The 19,674-nt window shown below is 36.5% G+C and overlaps 2 protein-coding genes across 4 annotated transcripts in view; one reads left to right on the forward strand and one right to left on the reverse strand.

The window, feature by feature from the left end:
- The window catches only part of LOC146526766 (uncharacterized), a 31,768-nt gene extending 27,948 nt beyond the window's left edge, over positions 1-3,820 (forward strand). For both annotated transcript variants that reach the window (XM_085206669.1, XM_085206670.1), the window contains exon 6: positions 186-3,820. In XM_085206669.1, the coding sequence (XP_085062795.1) occupies positions 186-1,971 (1,786 nt within the window). In that variant the 3' untranslated portion in view covers positions 1,972-3,820. The remainder of the gene's footprint in view (positions 1-185) is intronic.
- The window catches only part of LOC146526767 (sensory neuron membrane protein 2-like), a 39,743-nt gene continuing 22,288 nt past the window's right edge, over positions 2,220-19,674 (reverse strand). Inside the window, exons 7-9 of one of the 2 annotated variants that reach the window (XM_085206699.1) lie at positions 9,403-9,521; positions 7,337-7,462; positions 2,220-5,540 (exon numbers count right to left, since the gene is read on the reverse strand). In XM_085206699.1, the coding sequence (XP_085062825.1) occupies positions 5,334-5,540; positions 7,337-7,462; positions 9,403-9,521 (452 nt within the window). In that variant the 3' untranslated portion in view covers positions 2,220-5,333. Of the gene's footprint in view, positions 5,541-7,262; positions 7,463-9,402; positions 9,522-19,674 lie in introns of both variants that reach the window. The other variant, XM_085206700.1, reaches the window with a different exon arrangement.

The raw sequence follows: 19,674 nt of genomic DNA on the forward strand, positions 1-19,674 counted from the left end.
GAGGTTGAAAGTTTGTATGGAAAAATGTTTAAATCGCCACCGATTTTTATAAAATTTTAAATTTAGACTCTTAAAAATATTTCATTGAACACATGTTTCGGGGTTTATTAGAATTCACCCCTAAATAAGTAAGCGAAGCTGCGCGCGTTCGCTAGTCTACTATATTTTTTGTTTTTTTTTTGCAGCTATAAAATTAGTAAAAAATCAGATAAGAAAAGAGGAAGAAAAAACTCCAAAAAATGTCTAGGTACTGTGCCTACTAAGGGGGCATTAAAAGGTTTCGATGGAATTAAAGTTTCGATTTTGACATCAGACATAAACATATCTGCGATCGTCCCTTCTTTAAGTAATTCATTTAAAAGAGAAAAAGAGAAAAAGAGTAGTTCAAAGAAGAAAAGAGAAAGAAAGAGTTCTGATGGCAGCAGTAAATCTGACAGTGATCAACGTTCGTCCAAAGAGATTCCTCAGAAAAAAGTGGACGTATACGAATTTATGGACACTGAAGATACTGAGTTATTCGAATTTAGACCATCGACTCTCATGGAGAGATTTAAGAGCATTAGTAATAAGGAAATACCAAGCACATCAAAAACTGTCATAGGCCAAATCGATGCAGCCGACGTGTCGAGTGACAGCGCATCAGATGGTGACGACTTCGTATACATGTCTGATGATTACGTGTGTAGTGACGACGAGACGGAAAACAGTATGGTATCGTGTGAACTTGGAGTTGGTCTTAAGAAAAGTGCATGTCCGCTTAAGAAAAAAGATGTTACCGAGAAAAATGCAGTTATGGGCAAAATATTTAAACATAATGCCGTTAGAAGTGACAGGATAAGTCCAAAAAGAAGAGAAACTCCCAAGCCGAAGGCGAATTTAGATCAATTATTTGATAGTCTACTTCAAGAGGGACCCAAACAACCTTCGCTTGCTAAAGAAGAGTTGCCTAAAGAAAAAGAAAAAGACGCTACACCTCCACAGAGTCCGAGTCCGTCATCGCATAAACATGACGTAATGAAACCAAAGCATAACTCTACGTCTAAGGACTATAACCCAACGCCATATTCAAATACCATCATTTCTGAGAATACACCGTCAGATGAACTACCAAACGATCTAAATACATCATCATCAGCACCATCATCTAATAAACGAAAATCAATAACACCGCCGCGAAAACTCGATTTAAATTTAATTGAAAACACTATTGAATATGAGTTACTAGCTCCAAATCGTAAAGATCAACCCAAGAAAAGTGAACCCGGCACCGAGCGTAGGCACTCGTCACACCATCACCACATGTTTACGAGAAAATATGATCCCTATCAGCCGGACGACGAAGACGAGCACACATCAGACGAGGATGATAACGCGTCTCAACAGAGCGATGATTATCATAAGAACAAAAGTAAAGAGAAGTGGTACAAAGAGAGAGAGAAGAATTGGGAACGGGACAACGAAAAGGAACGGGAACGAGAGAGAGAAAGGGAAAGGGGGCAGGAGAGGGAACGAGATAGAGAGGAAGAAAGAGGGCAAGAGCGAGAACGAGAACGGGAGAGGGAGAAATCCTACGTTAGTAAGAAGGAAGTAGAGCCTACTAGTGAGGAAATAGAGGACGCAGGGGTGGCGAGGCAGCGCGCGCGCCGTAAGTGCACAGTTGGCAAACAGAATGTGCTTGCCGAGACATGGAGCTCCGAGTCGGAGCCGGATGGAGCGTCGCACCGTCCTGCCTGTGCAGAGCCCTCACCCGCCACGCGACGAAAGAAAGGGCGCCGTCGCGAGCCTCCGCGCTCTCGTCCACCACGCCCGCGACCACGCGCAGACTATTACTGGTCCGACGGCGACGACAATCACGACCACCCGCCACAGCACGGATGGATCGTCGGCGACAGCCACAAGAAACTCGTCACCATGCTCGCCCACGCCAAGAACCGTCGTCGACCCGATGACAAGCGCACACTGCTCGAGTAGACCCCCGCCCTGTAAATACCTTGTACATAATATATAGTGTCTATCAGTGTCATTCGCTTGTGGCACGCCGACCAGATATTCGTTATATTTAAATAAATTCAGTTGTGTAAATACTGTATATCTTTTATAGTATATTTTTTAGTTAAATTTTGAGGCCGATGGTTGAAGTTTTAGAAGCACATTTAGTTCGAAGTCCGGTCACTTTCTGTTAAAGTAGTGCCGTCTACGGGGAGGAGGGCGGCGGCGGAGGGGGGGGGGGGAGTCCGCTATTAGGATAGTCATAGAATATCAGCGCTCATTTTTTATGTCTAATAGAGATTTTTAACATACACATATATATATATATATATATATAAAAACATTTTAATCCTACGCCTGTGTTGATGTTAGATGGCGCGCTGGGCGGTCGTCGTTGCCGGCGCAATTGCAATTGAATTTATGTAATGAAAGTGCAAACGTTGATTATTTTTTAAAGAATTTAGTGCGTTTGTGAACATGCGGATTTATTATTATTTTATATTATTATTTAGTGTAATGTTTAAGTTGCGGAAGTTCGTGTAAATATAGTAGATGTGAATTCTATGATAATAATATAACGATATATCTGACATTATAATTATGTGTAAATGCTAAGTGTAATGTCCTTCTATGTGAAATCTTTTACGCCTTCTGACCTAATGGACTTAGCTAGGGTTTCGCGGGTGGTTCAGCTATCTCCGAATCATATTTAGATCATCACATCTAATTTTCGCAATTTTTACATAATTTGGTAGTGCCCTATTGACTCTACCTTAGGGCCTTAGCTAAGTCTGTTCAATTATTCTAACTTTGCATAATATTAGCGGACAATTTCTTATATATCATATCATTTTATATTGCAATCAAGTTAATTTATTTGCATTTTTTTTATTAGTGAAAATAGTTTCTTTGTTCGTGGGGGGCTAACGCGGTATGAGTGTTGTGTCATTTTCGTTTGTTAACTATTTTTATACGTTAGTTTTTGTTTGAGGTAGTCAATTAGCGAATGTGTCAAGTCTTTAGTTATCTTTGTATCTAGTCCAGTTACGAAAGTATGGCCCCGTCAATGAGCTCGGAAAATGGTGTCGCGAAAACTACCCCCTTTTAGATGGTTGTCACCCAGCACCCCTAAGTGTACCCAGCAGGGGAAGCTCCCAAATGAATGTACTAGATGTAAGGTAGACCTATGAAGCATGTTCTATTGTAATAACGGTCACGAAGAGTTTCTTGTGTACTTTGTATGTTAAGACTTATATGAAATTTAATCAGTGCGATGTTTCAAGTCGCGATTTATTATATGTATGTAATATGTGGATATAAATAGAAACAAAAACTGTAGTTGTTGCTCTGTAAAGAGAAATTTATTTTTATAATTTGTAATTACAATTATTTTGAAAATAAAATACAATTACTAAACAATATATACATACTGACCTGTAAAGAGAAACAACATTAAAGGCTATTGGTTCGAATATTATATTTTACACGATGCAGAAACCACGTTCTATTAATTAAAGCCGGACTCAATGCTTCTAGCCATGCGGTTCTAAAAATACAAGTAGGAACTCTAAGGTCATGAGCCTATTTAAATTGAATGAAGCGTAAAAGAACTTCTTTACATATATAATATATATTTTAGAAGACAGATTATGCATATTAATTTAACACTTGGACGTTTGAGTCCTCCTGCTTAGTACCACCCGATTATGTGCTAGGGTTCTCATGCCCGTTTGCATATTAGGAAATTACATGTTTTTTCGGAAATCTGTGTTAATTCTTAAGGTCAATAAGAATTAAAATATATACTTTAAAATATATGTGGTATATGAATGATGAGTCTTTTCATTTTCGATCCTAGTATCAGTATTTAAGCAATCAATTTTAATAATATTAAAAAAATGGAAACAGAAACTAATAGAAAAGCAGTTATGTATGATAGATTTCAGTACAACTAAAACAATCTTTCACACTATCCCGCATATTGTAGGAGAGGCAAAAGGAATCCAGTGTTAAAACACTTCCTGATGCCCAATTTTGGAAACATTGCTTGTTGAGGAGACTTGAGAGTTTTGTTACCAGAACGAGGAAATGCAAATAATTCCCACAGTGGGAAATGAGACCATAACCGTTGTGGTTACAGTCAAGTGCCGCTGCGCCACGACGGCCATCTTGTTCCAGTATTATTAACTTATTCTATATCTAAACAAAGAAAATGATGTGCCACCACTCAACATGTAATGCCGACGGAAAGGGGGAAAAAGAAGAAGGATTTAATGGGGAACGGAGTGTGATTCAAGCTCGTCTAAAGTATTCGTATTTTCGCGCTCAGGTAGGAGAAGCACGGCGTTGAGAATGTGTTGAGTCATCATAATATGTATTAGGCATAAGGAATTCTCTTGAATAGAGTGTCTTGAAACTAAATTGAAATATATATTTAGAAAGATCTAAATAATTATTTAAAGTAATGATTAGTGCTAAGGGAACCATTAAAAAATAAGTATAACATATTAATATTTGAATTTTTGTAGCTCCTGTTACAATAATATAGCAAAATTATGTTTTTATTGATAGCAGGCAAACATAATTACTTCGAAGTGAGTAAATTATATAGCTTTAAATTAGCAGTTATGTATGGTTGTACATATCAACTTAAACAGTAAACCTATTCTATCCTATCGCTGAACGTTAAGAATAAATAAGTAAATTTAAAAGGACAGCTTTACTCACTGAAACGTTTATCACAGAACGCGTGATTGTATTCAAATAGCATCAGGCGCTTCAAGAAATTGGACAACACCGTTACTGCAATTACAGCTGCAAGAGTTGGGGCTGTTGTGGTTCAGCGGAGCAGTATCTGCTCCGAATTCTATACATTGCTCATTGAGCGCAACACAACGCCGGGCTTACTTTGCCAGAGTAAGATATATTCAATATTTAATTAGGTATAATTAAATCCACATTAATAAACCTTTTAATTGGGTTGCTCATTTGTTCGTGAACATTTCGGTCAGAATAAGTATCGTTATAGGTACAATATTAATTAGCGATGTTTTCCTTTCAATTATAACTGATATAATAAGCGGTTACCTTTTGGTAAAATAGAGGCCGCTCTATATCACTTAACTTTTAGAGAAATTGCTTCAGGTACACCCGCATGCCACCGTTTTGAAAGTTAAGTAATTTGCTATATGTCTATAGTGACCCGACCACAAAAAATATATATTTACATTGTATTACATATTTTATTTATTCTAACAAATTTCATTGAAACCAATATTGAATAGAAAAAGGGAAAATGAAATAACAATCTGCTAAAAATTATTATAAGTATTACAAAAATAAAATCACGTAGCAGGTTGAATGTGTTCTGTAGATTCACTATTAGGTATGCCCTTCCTCAAGAACTTTACTCGGATGATGATGATAACTCCAGTGGCGACAACCAGCGCACAGACCGTCATGAGGACTGGGATGACGATATCGACGAGGCTCAGTGGCTGTAAGAGCCTGGTTTTCAGCATATCCACAAAATCTTCTGGTAAGTTCATGCCCTAGAAAGATATAATATGTAAAGTAAATTGACAGTAAGTATTTTTTATTTCCATATAATTTTAAGCGACGATAAAAAAATATCCTACTAATATCCTACCTACATCCTATTTACCTTCACGCTGTATCCCTAGAGGCGTCAGACGCTACGGTCTCTACCTTCCTCTTTCGTCTCGTCCACATTCATCATCCTCTTCATCTTCATACATGCCTGTGTTTTCGAAAGTCAACCGAGGTCTACCCCTACCTCTTTTACCGGTCACTTTAAATATCTTACTAATATTATAAATATCAGGACGGAGGTTTGTAAAACATATCTCAACAAGTTATTATTTGTGAAGCATTCATTACTTCATGAGAAATATTATTAATTTTAAAACTTTTGCAAGATATTGTTTTTGATTATTTAATTAATAGTTAAGGGTGTATTTGATGCTGTAATTTCATCACAAGCTAGTAAGCAACATTGTTTTCCATACATACACATAATATAGGTAATAGAACAAATAACGGAAGAAATTTACAATCAGCCATTGATTTCCATTGCTGTTTCATTGCTGTGGTTGATGATGTCAATTGGGGATGGCCGCGCCCAATCGCCCAAGGCATGATGCTGTTCATCAAGAGTTACAAAGTATGATCTCTATACTTTGAAAGAATCGAATCTTTCACTATTGAACGAAGAAGAAAAGTATGTAGTTGATACTCTTAAGAAGGTATTAAATGATGGAACTGGAGGGGTACAGGAAAAACTAAAATAAAATATGATAAGTAGGTATCATAATAAGAAACCTGAAATTGTAATTCTCATTGTGATTTATTAGCGACTATAAAAATAATTTTAAGTGATTTATAATTTTTATTTTTTGACATAATGTAATTGTTAACTTATTAACTTTAATTTTTCTTTTTTTATCTTACTATTATTATCTTAACTTAACTAGCTGACCCGGTGTCCCGAATTGCAGAATAAATATTAAAAATAATATTAATTAAATATAAAATTGAGTGACAGTCAAATGCGTTGATGTCAATGAATAATTTAATTTACTCGTTCAGAAACAGCCTTAAAAGTTAAATTATTGATTTGGGTAAATATTTATAATGTTCTTTGTAAAATAACTTTAATAATTGCATATTATAAAAATCGAAGCGAATAATCCAATATAGAAATCGAATCCAAAATAATTAATCGAATAAATAAATCGAATATCGAATCGAAAATAATTAATTGAGAACCTCCTTGTTGTTTTGAAAGTCGGTTAAAGATACAGATTTATTACAAGCAAATACAGCTTTATTATAAGTATAGATATAAAATGCTATATATTCGCAAGCCAACTAGGCCTATGCCTTGAGATCATTCAAATAACAATAACTATTATTAATGAACCGATTTTGATAAAAAAGCTTTAAATGTTAAGCTTAGTTAAAACAAAGTAATTAGTGAAACACAGACAGACAAGAAATTAAAAAAATATATTTTTGCCTTCTATTATTCTTTTTAAGCGTCCCTCTATCCATATTAGTCAAAGATACTAAATGTACAGACAAAATATTTTACCTGTTTTATTATAAATAGCGAAGAGATTTAAAGGTCACATTGTATTATAATTTTTTTGTACAATTTGGGTATTATACAACAACAAGATTGAACTGGGGAAGCCGCACAAGTATAGTAGTATTTTATTTTATAAAATATAAAAACATCTTTTTTTATTTACCTTACCCAAGTGTCGTAGAGTCAGTCGCCGTCGTACGAAACTAATCTATATATATATAGAGAACACACACAAACCTCCTCCACCCAAAGTATGGGAGTGAGGGCTACTCTCAGGTTTTGTGTAGCTTCAATCCCTGTGATCGGTCGCAAGAACACGTTGAACTGAGCCCTCTTCATGCCGCGGACTACCGTGCCTGTAAACTGGAACATACAAATATTTATATATCTATACTTCTATATTTATTAAAGAGGAATGGCTGGTTGACCGCGCTATTCTTAGGAAATCAATTTACTTTAGATTTATTTGATTCGACATTTTTTTGTGTTGGGTAGTCTAATTATCGCAGAAGGCTAAAATAGATGAAGATGAGGCCAGTTGTGCGCAGGGGCACGAGCGTGTGACCGCTTTGGGCTCGACTCCCACTCGAGCAAATGAAATATTTAATATTTCCCAGAATTAGGCCTCTGCCCAATCTGCTAAATACGAAATACAGCGGAAAGCTGAAAAAAAATTAACAGTTAGTTTGATTGAAAGCGTTAATCTCAGAAACTGTGGACTCAAATTAAAATATATATTTTATATTGATAGTTCATTTATCGAGGAAGGCCAGGTAGGATGTGACATGGGCCGCGCGAGTACACAACTCTTATTTATTTACATATAAACACGCGCGCGTAAGTGCTCCTAGTTTTAGTACGAAATACACAAATACTTTCCTTTTATTATTTTATTTCAGCAAAAGTCTTGTATACCTTTTGCATTTTTCTGAAAGGGTCTCACAGAGCGTGGCAGTCGTGACGTTGCATGCAAGCTTATACTTAACGTGCGATTTTTATATTCAATCAATCAAATCAGCCTTTCCGGGTCCACTGCTGGACATAGGCCTCTTCCAGGGTACGCCAAAGCTCCCGATCCTCCGCCTTCCGCATCCAGTCGAAGCCAGCAACCTTCTTCAGGTCGTCGGTCCTCCGACCTGGAGGGCGCCCTACGCTACGCTTGCCGATCCGCGGTCTCCACTCAAGGACTCGTCTGCTTGCGAGTGATGTCGGTAACTCCGGTTCTTTTTCGGATAACTTCATTTCTGATTTTATCCTTCAAAGAGACTCCGAGCATAGCTCGCTCCATAGCACGTTGGGCGACTTGGAACTTATGGACTAGACCGACTGTTAGTGTCCACGTTTCGGCACCGTATGTCATGACTGGCAAAACGCACTGGTTGAAGACTTTTGTCTTCAGACATTGCGGAATTGGCGACGTAAAGATTTGACGTAGCTTGCCAAACGCTGCCCAACAAACCCATATAAATTAGTTATTTTATTATTAGTTATATTATATTAGTTATTAGTTATATATATATATATATATATATATATATATATATATATTCAAAGGGTATAAATATTGTTATAGCAGTGGCGTAGCTAGGGTATTTGCTGCCCGGGGCGGCTTAGGGGACTTGATGCCCTTTAAAATGGTCTAAGGTCTAAAAACAAAGAAAAAACAAAGTGATCGTCGACTTTGATGCCCCTTTTCCTTTTGATGCCCGGTGCGACCGCACCGCTCGCACCCCCCTAGCTTCGTGACTGTGTTATAGTTCACAGCAAACAGTATTTTGAAGTTAGCCGAATGAGAACATATTTCTATGGTATAATACGTAGGTATTGTATAGTAGGTCCTCCTCCACACGTATCTACATCCTCAGCCGACCACGCCGATGTTGCGCCCGAGCCACTACGCCGCTTGTGGGGGGCGAGTCACCGTCCGCCAACCATGCAAATTGAGATTATTGTAAAGGCGGACGTCCGTTAGTCTCAATCAATAACCCAGTAGCCAGTCCATGCAAATTCCTTTCCATAGACCTAGTTTGGATTTCCACAGTTTCCATTGTTCCTACGCATTAGCCGGTGACCATCTCTGGGCAACCTGTGGTTACCCAGAGATGAATCCCGGCTGATGCGTCACAGTAAAACATTTGAATATTCCCTTAGGGGCCTCTAAGTGTTGGACCTGTGTCCCCACGCAAGCCTTCTAAAGGACCGGGTTCTTTTGAACCCGTGAATCTTTAAAGACGAAACAACATAATGATGATAATAATCTTAATGAAATGCTATTCCGCTATTTAAATGAAATATATCTTTACAGGCTCCAGATCTAAAAATATTCTGTGTTCATCTTCAACAGGCGTAACTCCTATGACCCCGTTCCTGTACCGGAAGTCGGCATACAAGAAGTGAGGGTATGTCAGCACTAATAAGGCCCCTGTAACAAAAAAATACATTACTTATAATTTCGCCACTGAACGGATACACTATCCATACCTATATTATAAATTCGAAAGTAACTCTGTCTGTCTGTCTGTCTGTCTGTCTGTCTTTTCCGCAATCAGGGCCAAACCGCTAATTTAATTGTGATAAAATACTCATATAGAGATACTTGAGGGTCCCGGGATGAACATAGGATACTTTTTTTTTCTCATATTTGTAATATTTTCGTTATATACCAATATATTAAAATAATTAATTTGACAAGCAATTTATTCCGCCATGTTAATAACAATCGTCGCTACGCGTTGCTAAGCAACGGCTTGCAAAGTTTGCTGTTTTAAGAAAACGTCACCCACAGTGAGTTTGCTTAATGCATACATGGTGCGCGCCGATATAGATTTATACAAATCTCTTTATACAAATCATTAACAAAAATTAGATGATTTCTATAATTTGATATTCATCCTTATGAAAATAAATATAATAGTCACTTTTAGCATTTCATCTAGATGGAAATTATAATTTACTGTATAACATTCTAATAAATAATTAAGATGTGACTGATTCCAAATGACCTAGCCTTCGGGCGGCATAATATGAGTATGACCCACGCGAACGGGCGGATGACTTTGATGATTTTGTAAATTTTTATAGATTTTCGAATTACTATTATTTTTTATGTAATTATTTGCTGCTTATAATTAATTTATCTCAGTTCGGTTATCTATACCGATGTTATACACTTAAAATATCGTAATTTTAATCATTTGAGATTTTATTTAATATTGTTCGCAAAAATTAATAATTATTTAATATAGAAAAATGTTCAGTACGCGCGCACAGCAAACTTTAGGTTTTTTTTTCTAATATTAAGAATTTCCTTTAGTTACTTTTACTTCTTTGGTTTGTTCATTTCGGTTACTCAGATATTTTTTCTAATAATAAATCTCCACTTATTATTATTTTTTAACTTATTTTAATGATTTAGGCTTATATTTTCGCGGGCGTAGCCGCGTCCGGGCCCACTAGTACTATATAAAAAGAAAACAACTGCAGAGATTACTACTCCATAGAAAGACACGTGCAATAAAGTATATATGTTGGTTGTAATCATTAGCAATGTCGACAGTTCATTATAGTTTTTACGTTTCTGCGTGTAGTTAACAAGTATTAATAAAGGCGTTTGTGTCGCCACTTAACGTGCAATTACTCGTCGATAGCTAGATAGATTGGTCGTGAGGAACGAAGTGTCTTAACACTATGTTTTCTCTGTTTGTCCGCGTCGCGTCCTTGGCGTGCGCTAACAGCTCGCAATATAAGTAATTCTCTTTGATAATGAGTGTGCTTACAGAAACACTGTTTTAATGAGTTACTAAAGGAAATATGCGCTGTTAAAATACATTTTCCTCCACATAATCTACATAAGTTAGTAGTGCTGTTGACGTTGTTCTGGGTACTCGTAAAAGTTGACAAGCTTAAGTTTGCTTGCTAATCTGTATCTTACGCAATGTTAGTAGCTTTAAAAGAATAACACTAAATAAACGCAAATATTAAGGATTTTCATTCCCACATAGCATGGTATGGAGGGCGCCGCGATCAGCAACGTAAAGTATCAAAAATAGTTATGCACACGTCACAGTCAATATATATAATGATAACAAACTATTGATACGAGTACGAGTCCGGAACGTTTGTTTCTAAGCAAGACCTCCTTTGCGTACCAATTAAGTAGTTGTTTTGATTTTACCACCCTATTCTATTTTAAATGATCACTTAACAAATAACCAACAAGTGTTTTATACGTTGAAGTTGGCTCTTTATTACCCCACTCCACTTTATTATGAAAATATGAAAACACAATGAACTATAGTACAAAAATGATAGTCCGTCCGTCCGTCCGTCTGTCAATACCTTATCTCTCAAGATTATGTAGAATAATCAAGCTGAAATTAATTTCAGAACAAAAATAAAGCGTTGGTTGGCATTGTAAAATTTGGCAAGGATTGAGAATTGACAGTAGGAAATAAAGGGAAATATCAAGTATGACAGAAAAAGATAGACTGACCGACCGACACTGTTATATACAAAAGTACGGAAACCTATAAAAATTCTTCTCTTGTAACTCACAAATTATTTCTGTAAACAAAAATAAGATTTTTTATTTTGTGTGTTTTAATTTAGGACACGCGGCACGACAGGATATGAAAAGTTTCCCACAAACAGGTTCATCATATCAGTTCAGTGGCATGTAAGCAGAGCACAGTCAATAGTCAACACCTTCCTTTGTGTAACAACTACGGGGAGGTACGTTCCGTCACTCAACTCATGTTTCAAATATTCTCAGTGGATAGTGAGTGAGAGACACAAATAGTGTCTTGACAAGTCAAGTAAAGTCAGAGGGAACGACAAGTATTATATATAATACGTTGAAACATTGCAAAAACTGGACATTACAAGAAACAACAAGATTAAATTACATTTTTATAGTTTAATTAAGAACCGGCTTTAAATGTGCGGCTTCCTGATTAGAAATTAGTTGCTTAATATTAAATTATTAATATATGTATTACCATACATATATTACATACGAGTATATCAGTAGTGTCATTTATATTCGAGCCCGTCGTGGCGCAGCGGCACGAGGCAGCGAGGGTGTGACTGTACGCTGTGCACGCGACTCAACACGCAATGCCTCCACAATTCGGCGGAGAGTGGAGAACGAATACAGCGTAAAACTAATTTTTTAAAACATTTTCGATTCACAGACCTATCCGTTTGAATACAAGATGTCTAAAATGGACGCTAACAATCATAATAATTATGAGGTGAGTACAAGTGTCGATATGTGCGGGATTCAGCGTGAAATTAAAAAAACATATATAAACTAATATAATTCCTTGATGATAAAATCCACAACCATTCACTTTTCCAGTCAGAAGTTGTTCAACTAAGATATACTAATGCTAGTGACAGTAAATAAATGAGCATAAAATAGCCATATAAATAAATAGATTAATGGTCATTTGGAAACTTGGAAAGTATAGAAAATTAGGCGAAAATTATTAATTAGTGTATGTGTGTGTGTGTTCACACCAGGTCAGGGAACTTAATGATAAGACACTCCGTTCTCTACTTTCCGTTCAAATTTCGAGACAATGCGAGTGAGTAAGTGATGGAACATAAGTTCACATTGTCTACCAGAACCAGGACGACGACGACGACGACCTCAAACGAACGGAATACGTTTCTGAATATAATTCTACTCGTAACTGCAATATAAATCTTAATATTTTTTTTATTTTTGTACGTCTAGTATAGTTTTACCTTATCTTAGACAAATCTTGTATGAACTTTTGACCTCAATATGATATGTCGAACAGACATCTAATAAATTTATAACAACAACCAACAACTTTTACCCGCGGCGTCGCTCGCGTGCTTGTATAAAAGAATTATAAGTTGTCTATGACACATTCTAATTGCCCGCTTAATATTACGTGGCGCAGGGGTCTGTAGGTATGTCGGGTAAATGCGACTGCTTGTAGGTTCGATCCCACTCGAGGCAAGTGCGGCGTTACGTTCCACTAGGTTCCTTACGCCTCCTCTGCTGTGTGTGATGTGTGAAAAATATACATCTAGAAGATTTGATGAACAACTATAATAGTCGAGGTAAACTGGAATATGCTGTGAAGAACAATATTAACATAGCTAAATTATAAGAATAAATAAAATGTCACCTCAGCAAAACTTTGTTAGTATGGTGGGTAACTCTTAATGACATAAAAATCATTGAAAATTTAGGCTGTCCTAGCATCATAGTGCATCGTTAGACTATAATTGCAATGGTTATGTATTCATATCCAGCCAAGTTTTGTAATATGATATATGCCTTTAAAAACTATTATAAGACGAAGAATGCATAACAAGACGGAAAGCTAGGTTCCAGAGCTCGAACCCAGAAAAAAGAATTCGAAAACCTCTAGGAGAGGGCTTGTGAATATTCTCAGAAAGTTATCATGGAAAACATCTTCCGAGTTAAAATGCGAAAACATTCCAACTATCTGTATTTACCGTACCTGAAAACCCACCAGAAAATATTTTACTTTTAATATAAAGCATTGAGCAATTTAACTGTGCATTTCACCTTTGTCAGTGTCTGAGTTGTTGCAATATCAAATTACTAACCCTGTTTGTTTTACTTGGCACCGACTTATTAATTTTTACTTTTTAGTTCGTTGTTAGAGGTCGGTTTTTCTTTTTGTTAAAACTTAATTTTTAAAAAATGCTAACAGCTCCAAGCAGGCGAAGCCGCGTCCGTCACAGTGGAGTTACTAACTCTCTCACTTACTAAATAAATATAAACGCAGATGAAATCTCGGACATGTAACGAATAACTAGAATTGTCAGACAGCTGAGACAATAGTGCCTGTTACTGAACAACATGAGACCATCTGGGTTCGATGCCCACTAGGGAGAATCAATTACTTGCATTTTCCCGCCCAATTTGTAAGCACACCATGGTTTAAAAATTGGACGATGCATTTTCGTTTTAAAAAACATTTTCCCGAGCGGGAATCGAACATACAACCAGCATTTGACAGTTGCAGTACCCATGTACAGCCCCCATGTACCACTCAATATACGCAATAGCCTTGCATTACCTCTAATAGATAAAAAGATACTATAGTAAGTGGGTTGATGGACGTTCTCATGTCAAAGATTAAAATATAAATGCTAAAGAACATTTGTATATTAGATAGCTACTCTATTTGGAAGAGTTTTAAAGTCAAATACAGTTGCTGTTAGCAATCCACCCTAAGTTCGTTGTTATTGGGTATTGGACGGTGGAGCCATGGATGTCCATTTTCAAGGTCAACTCTATATTAATGCCAAAATTCATTAAAGAGTACAGGAGACAATTATTTTAGCATTTATAATAGAGACTTCTTCTTCTTCTCTTTTATAGCTTAGTTTTCAATCTTTGCCGCGTCTCCTCTATTAGCTTATAATCATTCTAGCAGATAAGTTACCAGAGACGACTTACTGTTAACGTGACGGGTGTGAGTTCGATTCTTACTCGGTGGGAGGGATTATTTTTATTTCTACTCAACAAGCAATGTCTCGGAATCTTAGCGGAAAGTAGAGAACGGAGTAAAATAACACTCGGTTTTCTCCGCCATACGGGAAAAAGCGTGAAGCTACTATCCTATACATATACGTGAATTACTTCTCTGTAGTTCGTTCGTTCGTAGGTAGGGAGTGCATTCGAAGATCACCTTGTACTCTTTGATTTCTAATTTATCATTTAAAATTCATTCTGCACACTACGCCGAGGGAATAAATAATGCACTTAGCATATGAAATTGTATGGAATTTTTCAAACAAACACTGCAGCGTTAAGCAAATATCTGGTTTTAAAGGACATGTGGGCTTGATTGCCATAAAGAATGTGCAGAGATAAATGAATGAATAGAGTGTCATAGCACTAGGTTCCCTCTTCTTACAATGCTACACGAATTTCAGTGTCAAGATAAAAGAATGTGATAACAACTAATACTATTTATTAATATATTAAATATATATTACTAAACTAAATAACAACGACAAATTAATTATTTTTGTTATTAGGGCAGTTAACATATTTTCTATTAGAACATGAGATATACGTTGGTATTACAGGGCAACAAGCGCGGCGTTTAGGTCCGCCACTTACCTAATACGCAAGGCCTTCCAAAATTTGGGCGCAAAGTCTGAGTGTGTTAACACTAGCAACCTGCTGTTGCTGTTGCTGTTGCTGTTGCTGTTGCTGTTGCTGTTGGGATACAAAGTGCCGCTGTAGAACAATATCTAGCTGTAAGTGCGATGATTGTGGGTTCTACTACGACAAAAGGCAGTGTTAAGCTTCGCCACTCAACGCAAATTGCTTGGAATTCGAAGGGAAAGCGCAAAAGGGAATGTCTTGACACTAGGATCTCTGCATAAAGCTAAAACAAGTATTTTTTTTTCTCGACAAAACACATATTTACAATATACATATTAACAAGTAGTCTTCGCTTGTTCACATTTTATGGCCAGAGGTAACCTAGTGCACTGCGTTGGACACTAGGACACTGTGCGTTGTGGCGGGTGGCGGCACGACGGCACAGTGACGACCTCGAATACCGGTATAGCAAGTAGTATGTCGCAACAGCGCGTCGTCGCTCGTCCGGTGTCAAATGTTTGTAGAATTGAATTAAAGGTTAAATTAAATTGACCATTTAATTTTTATATAATATGATATTACCCGCTGGATTCAAAGAGCGCAGGTCCAGCAGTGGACTTTAAAAGGCTGCTGGATGGATGATATTTCCTATTTAATAAAAATAGGTTCTACCGTCGATCGTAGGCACAGTGGGTTGCACCGAAACGATTATCTTATAAGTGTCCTTGCGAAACACCACCAGTAGTTCCTGAGATTGGAGCGTTTCACCAAACAAATTACTTATCTTTACAATATTAGATTATAGAAAGATTTTCTAAAATCGAAAGTGTGGTGTGTGAGTATTATTTGTACGGTAGTGTAATAACATAATTATATTAATATTTTTAACATGCTACTATTGGGTCAACTTTTGTTTGAGTTTGACCAACTTAACGGGAAACCGTTTCGTTTACTAAGATTCCACTATCTGTCTGTCTGTCACCATGATGTACCTCATGAACCGTGATAATTAGTCAGTTCAAATGTTCACTGATGATGCATTTCCGCTTCAACTGTAACAACAAAGACTAAAAGGCAAAATAAAATAAATATTTAAGGAGGCTCCTATACAACAGACATGGTCTTTTATCGTTTTTCTATATATGTATGTACAACGGTACGGAACTCGTGCGTGAATTCGACTTGCACTTAGCCGGTTTTTTTTCATCGTGGCTGTTCCAGAACCAACTAATTAATCTGGAAATTGATATCAAAATATATTTTTAAATAAATGAAAAAATAAAGAGAAAGGTAAACTAAAAAGAACTTACTTAAACATGTTTTAAATTCGAGAAAGTATGTAATTTAAGAGCAGAGCACCTTATGTGCATATCTTACTTTCTCCTTTCATAATTTAAGTAGTTTTAATTGAGCCAAGGTGGTGCAGTGGTGCAGTGGGGCAGTGGGGCAGTGGCTGTAATCGCGATGTTTGTGGACTCCATCTCCTCGCGTAACATTGTTTTTGTCTTAGACAAAGCAACACAAAAGCGCGGAGTTGAATTCCGCTACTCAGCAAGTAATGTCCTGAATTAGCTAAAGAAAGTAAAACTAAAGTTTGGGATAGAGTTTTGTCAGGTTAGGTTTTCTCTGTCTACCTTGTAATGGGCGTTAATGCGTAAAACTGAAAAAAAAAATTATAATAACTAGCGGCCCCCCCGCGGCTTCGCCCGCTTGAACTACATGTTTATTCATTTAAGAAACAGAATTGACAGTCAAATGTGTTGATGTCAATGGATAATTTAATTTACTCGTTCAGAAACATTAGAATAATCCAATATCGAAATCGAATCCAAAATAATTAATCGAATATCGAATCGAAAATGTTTAATTGAGAACTCCCTCCTTGTTTTAAAAGTCGGTTAAAAATACAAATTTATTATAAACAAATACAGATTTACTATAAGTATATATATTGACTAGCGGACCCTGACGCGGCTACGCCTGCTTGAAATATAAGAATATAATTTGTATAGAAATATAATTTCAATCTAGATGAAATGCTAAAAGTGACTATTATATTTATTTTCATAAGAGTGAATATCAAAATGACGCGGTAACAAACGCGGTCGCGTAGCGACGACGGTTGTTATTAAAATTGCATGTCAAATTAGAAAGTATTTTAATATATTAGTATATATGTGTAATGTAATATTATATAGCCTATAGCACTTCTGAAGAATGCAGCTTTCATACAAAACAAAAACAAAGTAAATCGATCCAGTAGATCCAGAGATCTTAGCGTTCAAACAAACAAACAAACAAACAAACTCTTCCGCTTTATTATATTAGTATAGATTGCATAAGTATAGATATTTGCAGGCAAACTCATGCCTTGAGTTCATTCAAATGAGTATAACTTTTTTTTAATGAACCGATTTTGATGAAACAAACTTAAGATGTTAACCTGGGTTAAAACAAAGAAATTGGTGAAAGTTTTACGTAAATCGGTACAGTACTTTTAGAGATTAGCGTGAAAATACAGACAGACAGACAGAAGGGCAAACAGACAGACAAGCTTTCAATTCTTTCTTTCTTTTCAATTTTTGCTTTTTATTATTCTTTTTAAGAGCCCCTCTATCCATTTCAGTTAAAAATTCTAAATGTACAGACAACATATTTTTAATGTTTTATTATATATAGAGATGAAATATTTTAATATTGCTTGCTAAGAACACAAACTGGGGTCTGTAAAGATATATGGAGATGTTCGTTAGAAAGTAGAAGAACAGAGAACATCATTTGAGAATATAAGTTTAAACAGTTAGCGAATTAGGCTAAGCGCGTGGCAGCTCCACGCTCTTACATATAAAAGTAATTCATAATTATAATAATTTAATGATCAAAATTATTAAAGAGACCAAGGTGGCCCACCTTGTCATATTTATGTAACACTTTACAAGTATCAGGCAACAGGTTTGATGGTTGATAGTGTAATAGTGACATTGACATTTAATGTATGTGTTATATGTAATAAGTTCTGATTGTGAACGCGACGGGTGTACCTTCGCGTGTACACCCGTCGGGAATGCAGTGTTTAGACTCCTGCTAGGATTGTATTGTGAAGACCAATCATTGCCTTAGGGATATAAAATTAAACTCTTTCTTAATAAGTTCACAAAACTAGGGGACGAATCGGACCTCAATACACAGTTGGCTCGCTGCGTCCGCAACGTGTTCACATGTTGATCGGTACCTACCAGGCGTCTAGTGTCACACGGAGGGGACATGTAGCCCCATGGGGAGCCTATTGGTCACAAAGAGTGTAAAAAGTCTCCAGTGGAGCGCTCTGCTCGCTTCGCTCAAAATCGAATGCTCGAAAAATCGAATCAAAATTGAATCAAAGCTCGAATGTATGAAAACATTCACACCTTTTAACGTATAATATGAAAAAATATATATTTTAAATTTTATTCACCCATTTCCGTAACTCATACAGGCAAAATCACGAGCACAAATTATTTAAAAAATGCATTGAGCTAAAATTTGGTAGAGACATTGACATTGGCTACACGAGTTTTAGGATCGTTACATCTCAGAAGTGAAGATTCCGAGAAAAAAGATATAGTTCCTGTTGATAATGTTGTGATGTACAAACTCCACCACCACCACCACCACCACCACCACCACCACCTCACCAGTCGAACATTTTTGACTTTCAATAACTTTCAGCATACCTACATGAAACTTACGGGGACTTTGGACACGAGTATGTTATCTTCAATAATGGAAATATTTATTTTAACCGTTCTATATAGACATTCTACAAATATTTTCTAATTATTTTCTAATTAAAAATATCTCTCTCTCTTGAGGCCCTCGTGGCGCAGCGGCACAAGGGTGTGACTGCAACGCGATGGTTGTGGGTTCGATCCCCACTCGGGGAAGTGAACTATTTATTTACGTTTATATTTCCATTTCTTCGCTCTGGTATCGAGGTAAAGCGCGGCGTGGATTTCTGCCACTGAACTCGCAATGCCTCCAGAATTCGGCAGAAAGTGGGGAACGGAGTGTCTTAACACTAGGTTCCCTCTGCCTACCCTCCACCTGCTGTGTGCGGGATACAGCGTGAAAGGTGAAGCTGAAAAATATCTCTTGGAAAATCGCATCGAAAAAATTGCTTCGAATATAGGTACATTTCAAACAGCTCGATTGTTGACTTTCGTACTTTATAATAAGCTATCGACCTAAGCGCGGCTTCCACCGCTTACACTTATTGTAATATTATACAATTTCTGTTATTCTGATATCTATCTCTTTATAAGCTATATTACTATAAAGTTTCATCGAAATCTGTTCAGCAGATTTTGTGTGAAAGTGGAATTGTTTGTTACAATATTAAAGTTTATTAATTTATTATACGATTATTTTAGGACTTGAAAAGATATTGTTATATTAAACAATATTTTTT

Source organism: Heliconius melpomene, chromosome 21, assembly GCF_056956725.1.
Source record: "Heliconius melpomene rosina isolate 202511_hmr_F chromosome 21, ASM5695672v1, whole genome shotgun sequence".
NCBI classification, from domain to species: Eukaryota; Metazoa; Arthropoda; class Insecta; order Lepidoptera; family Nymphalidae; genus Heliconius; species Heliconius melpomene.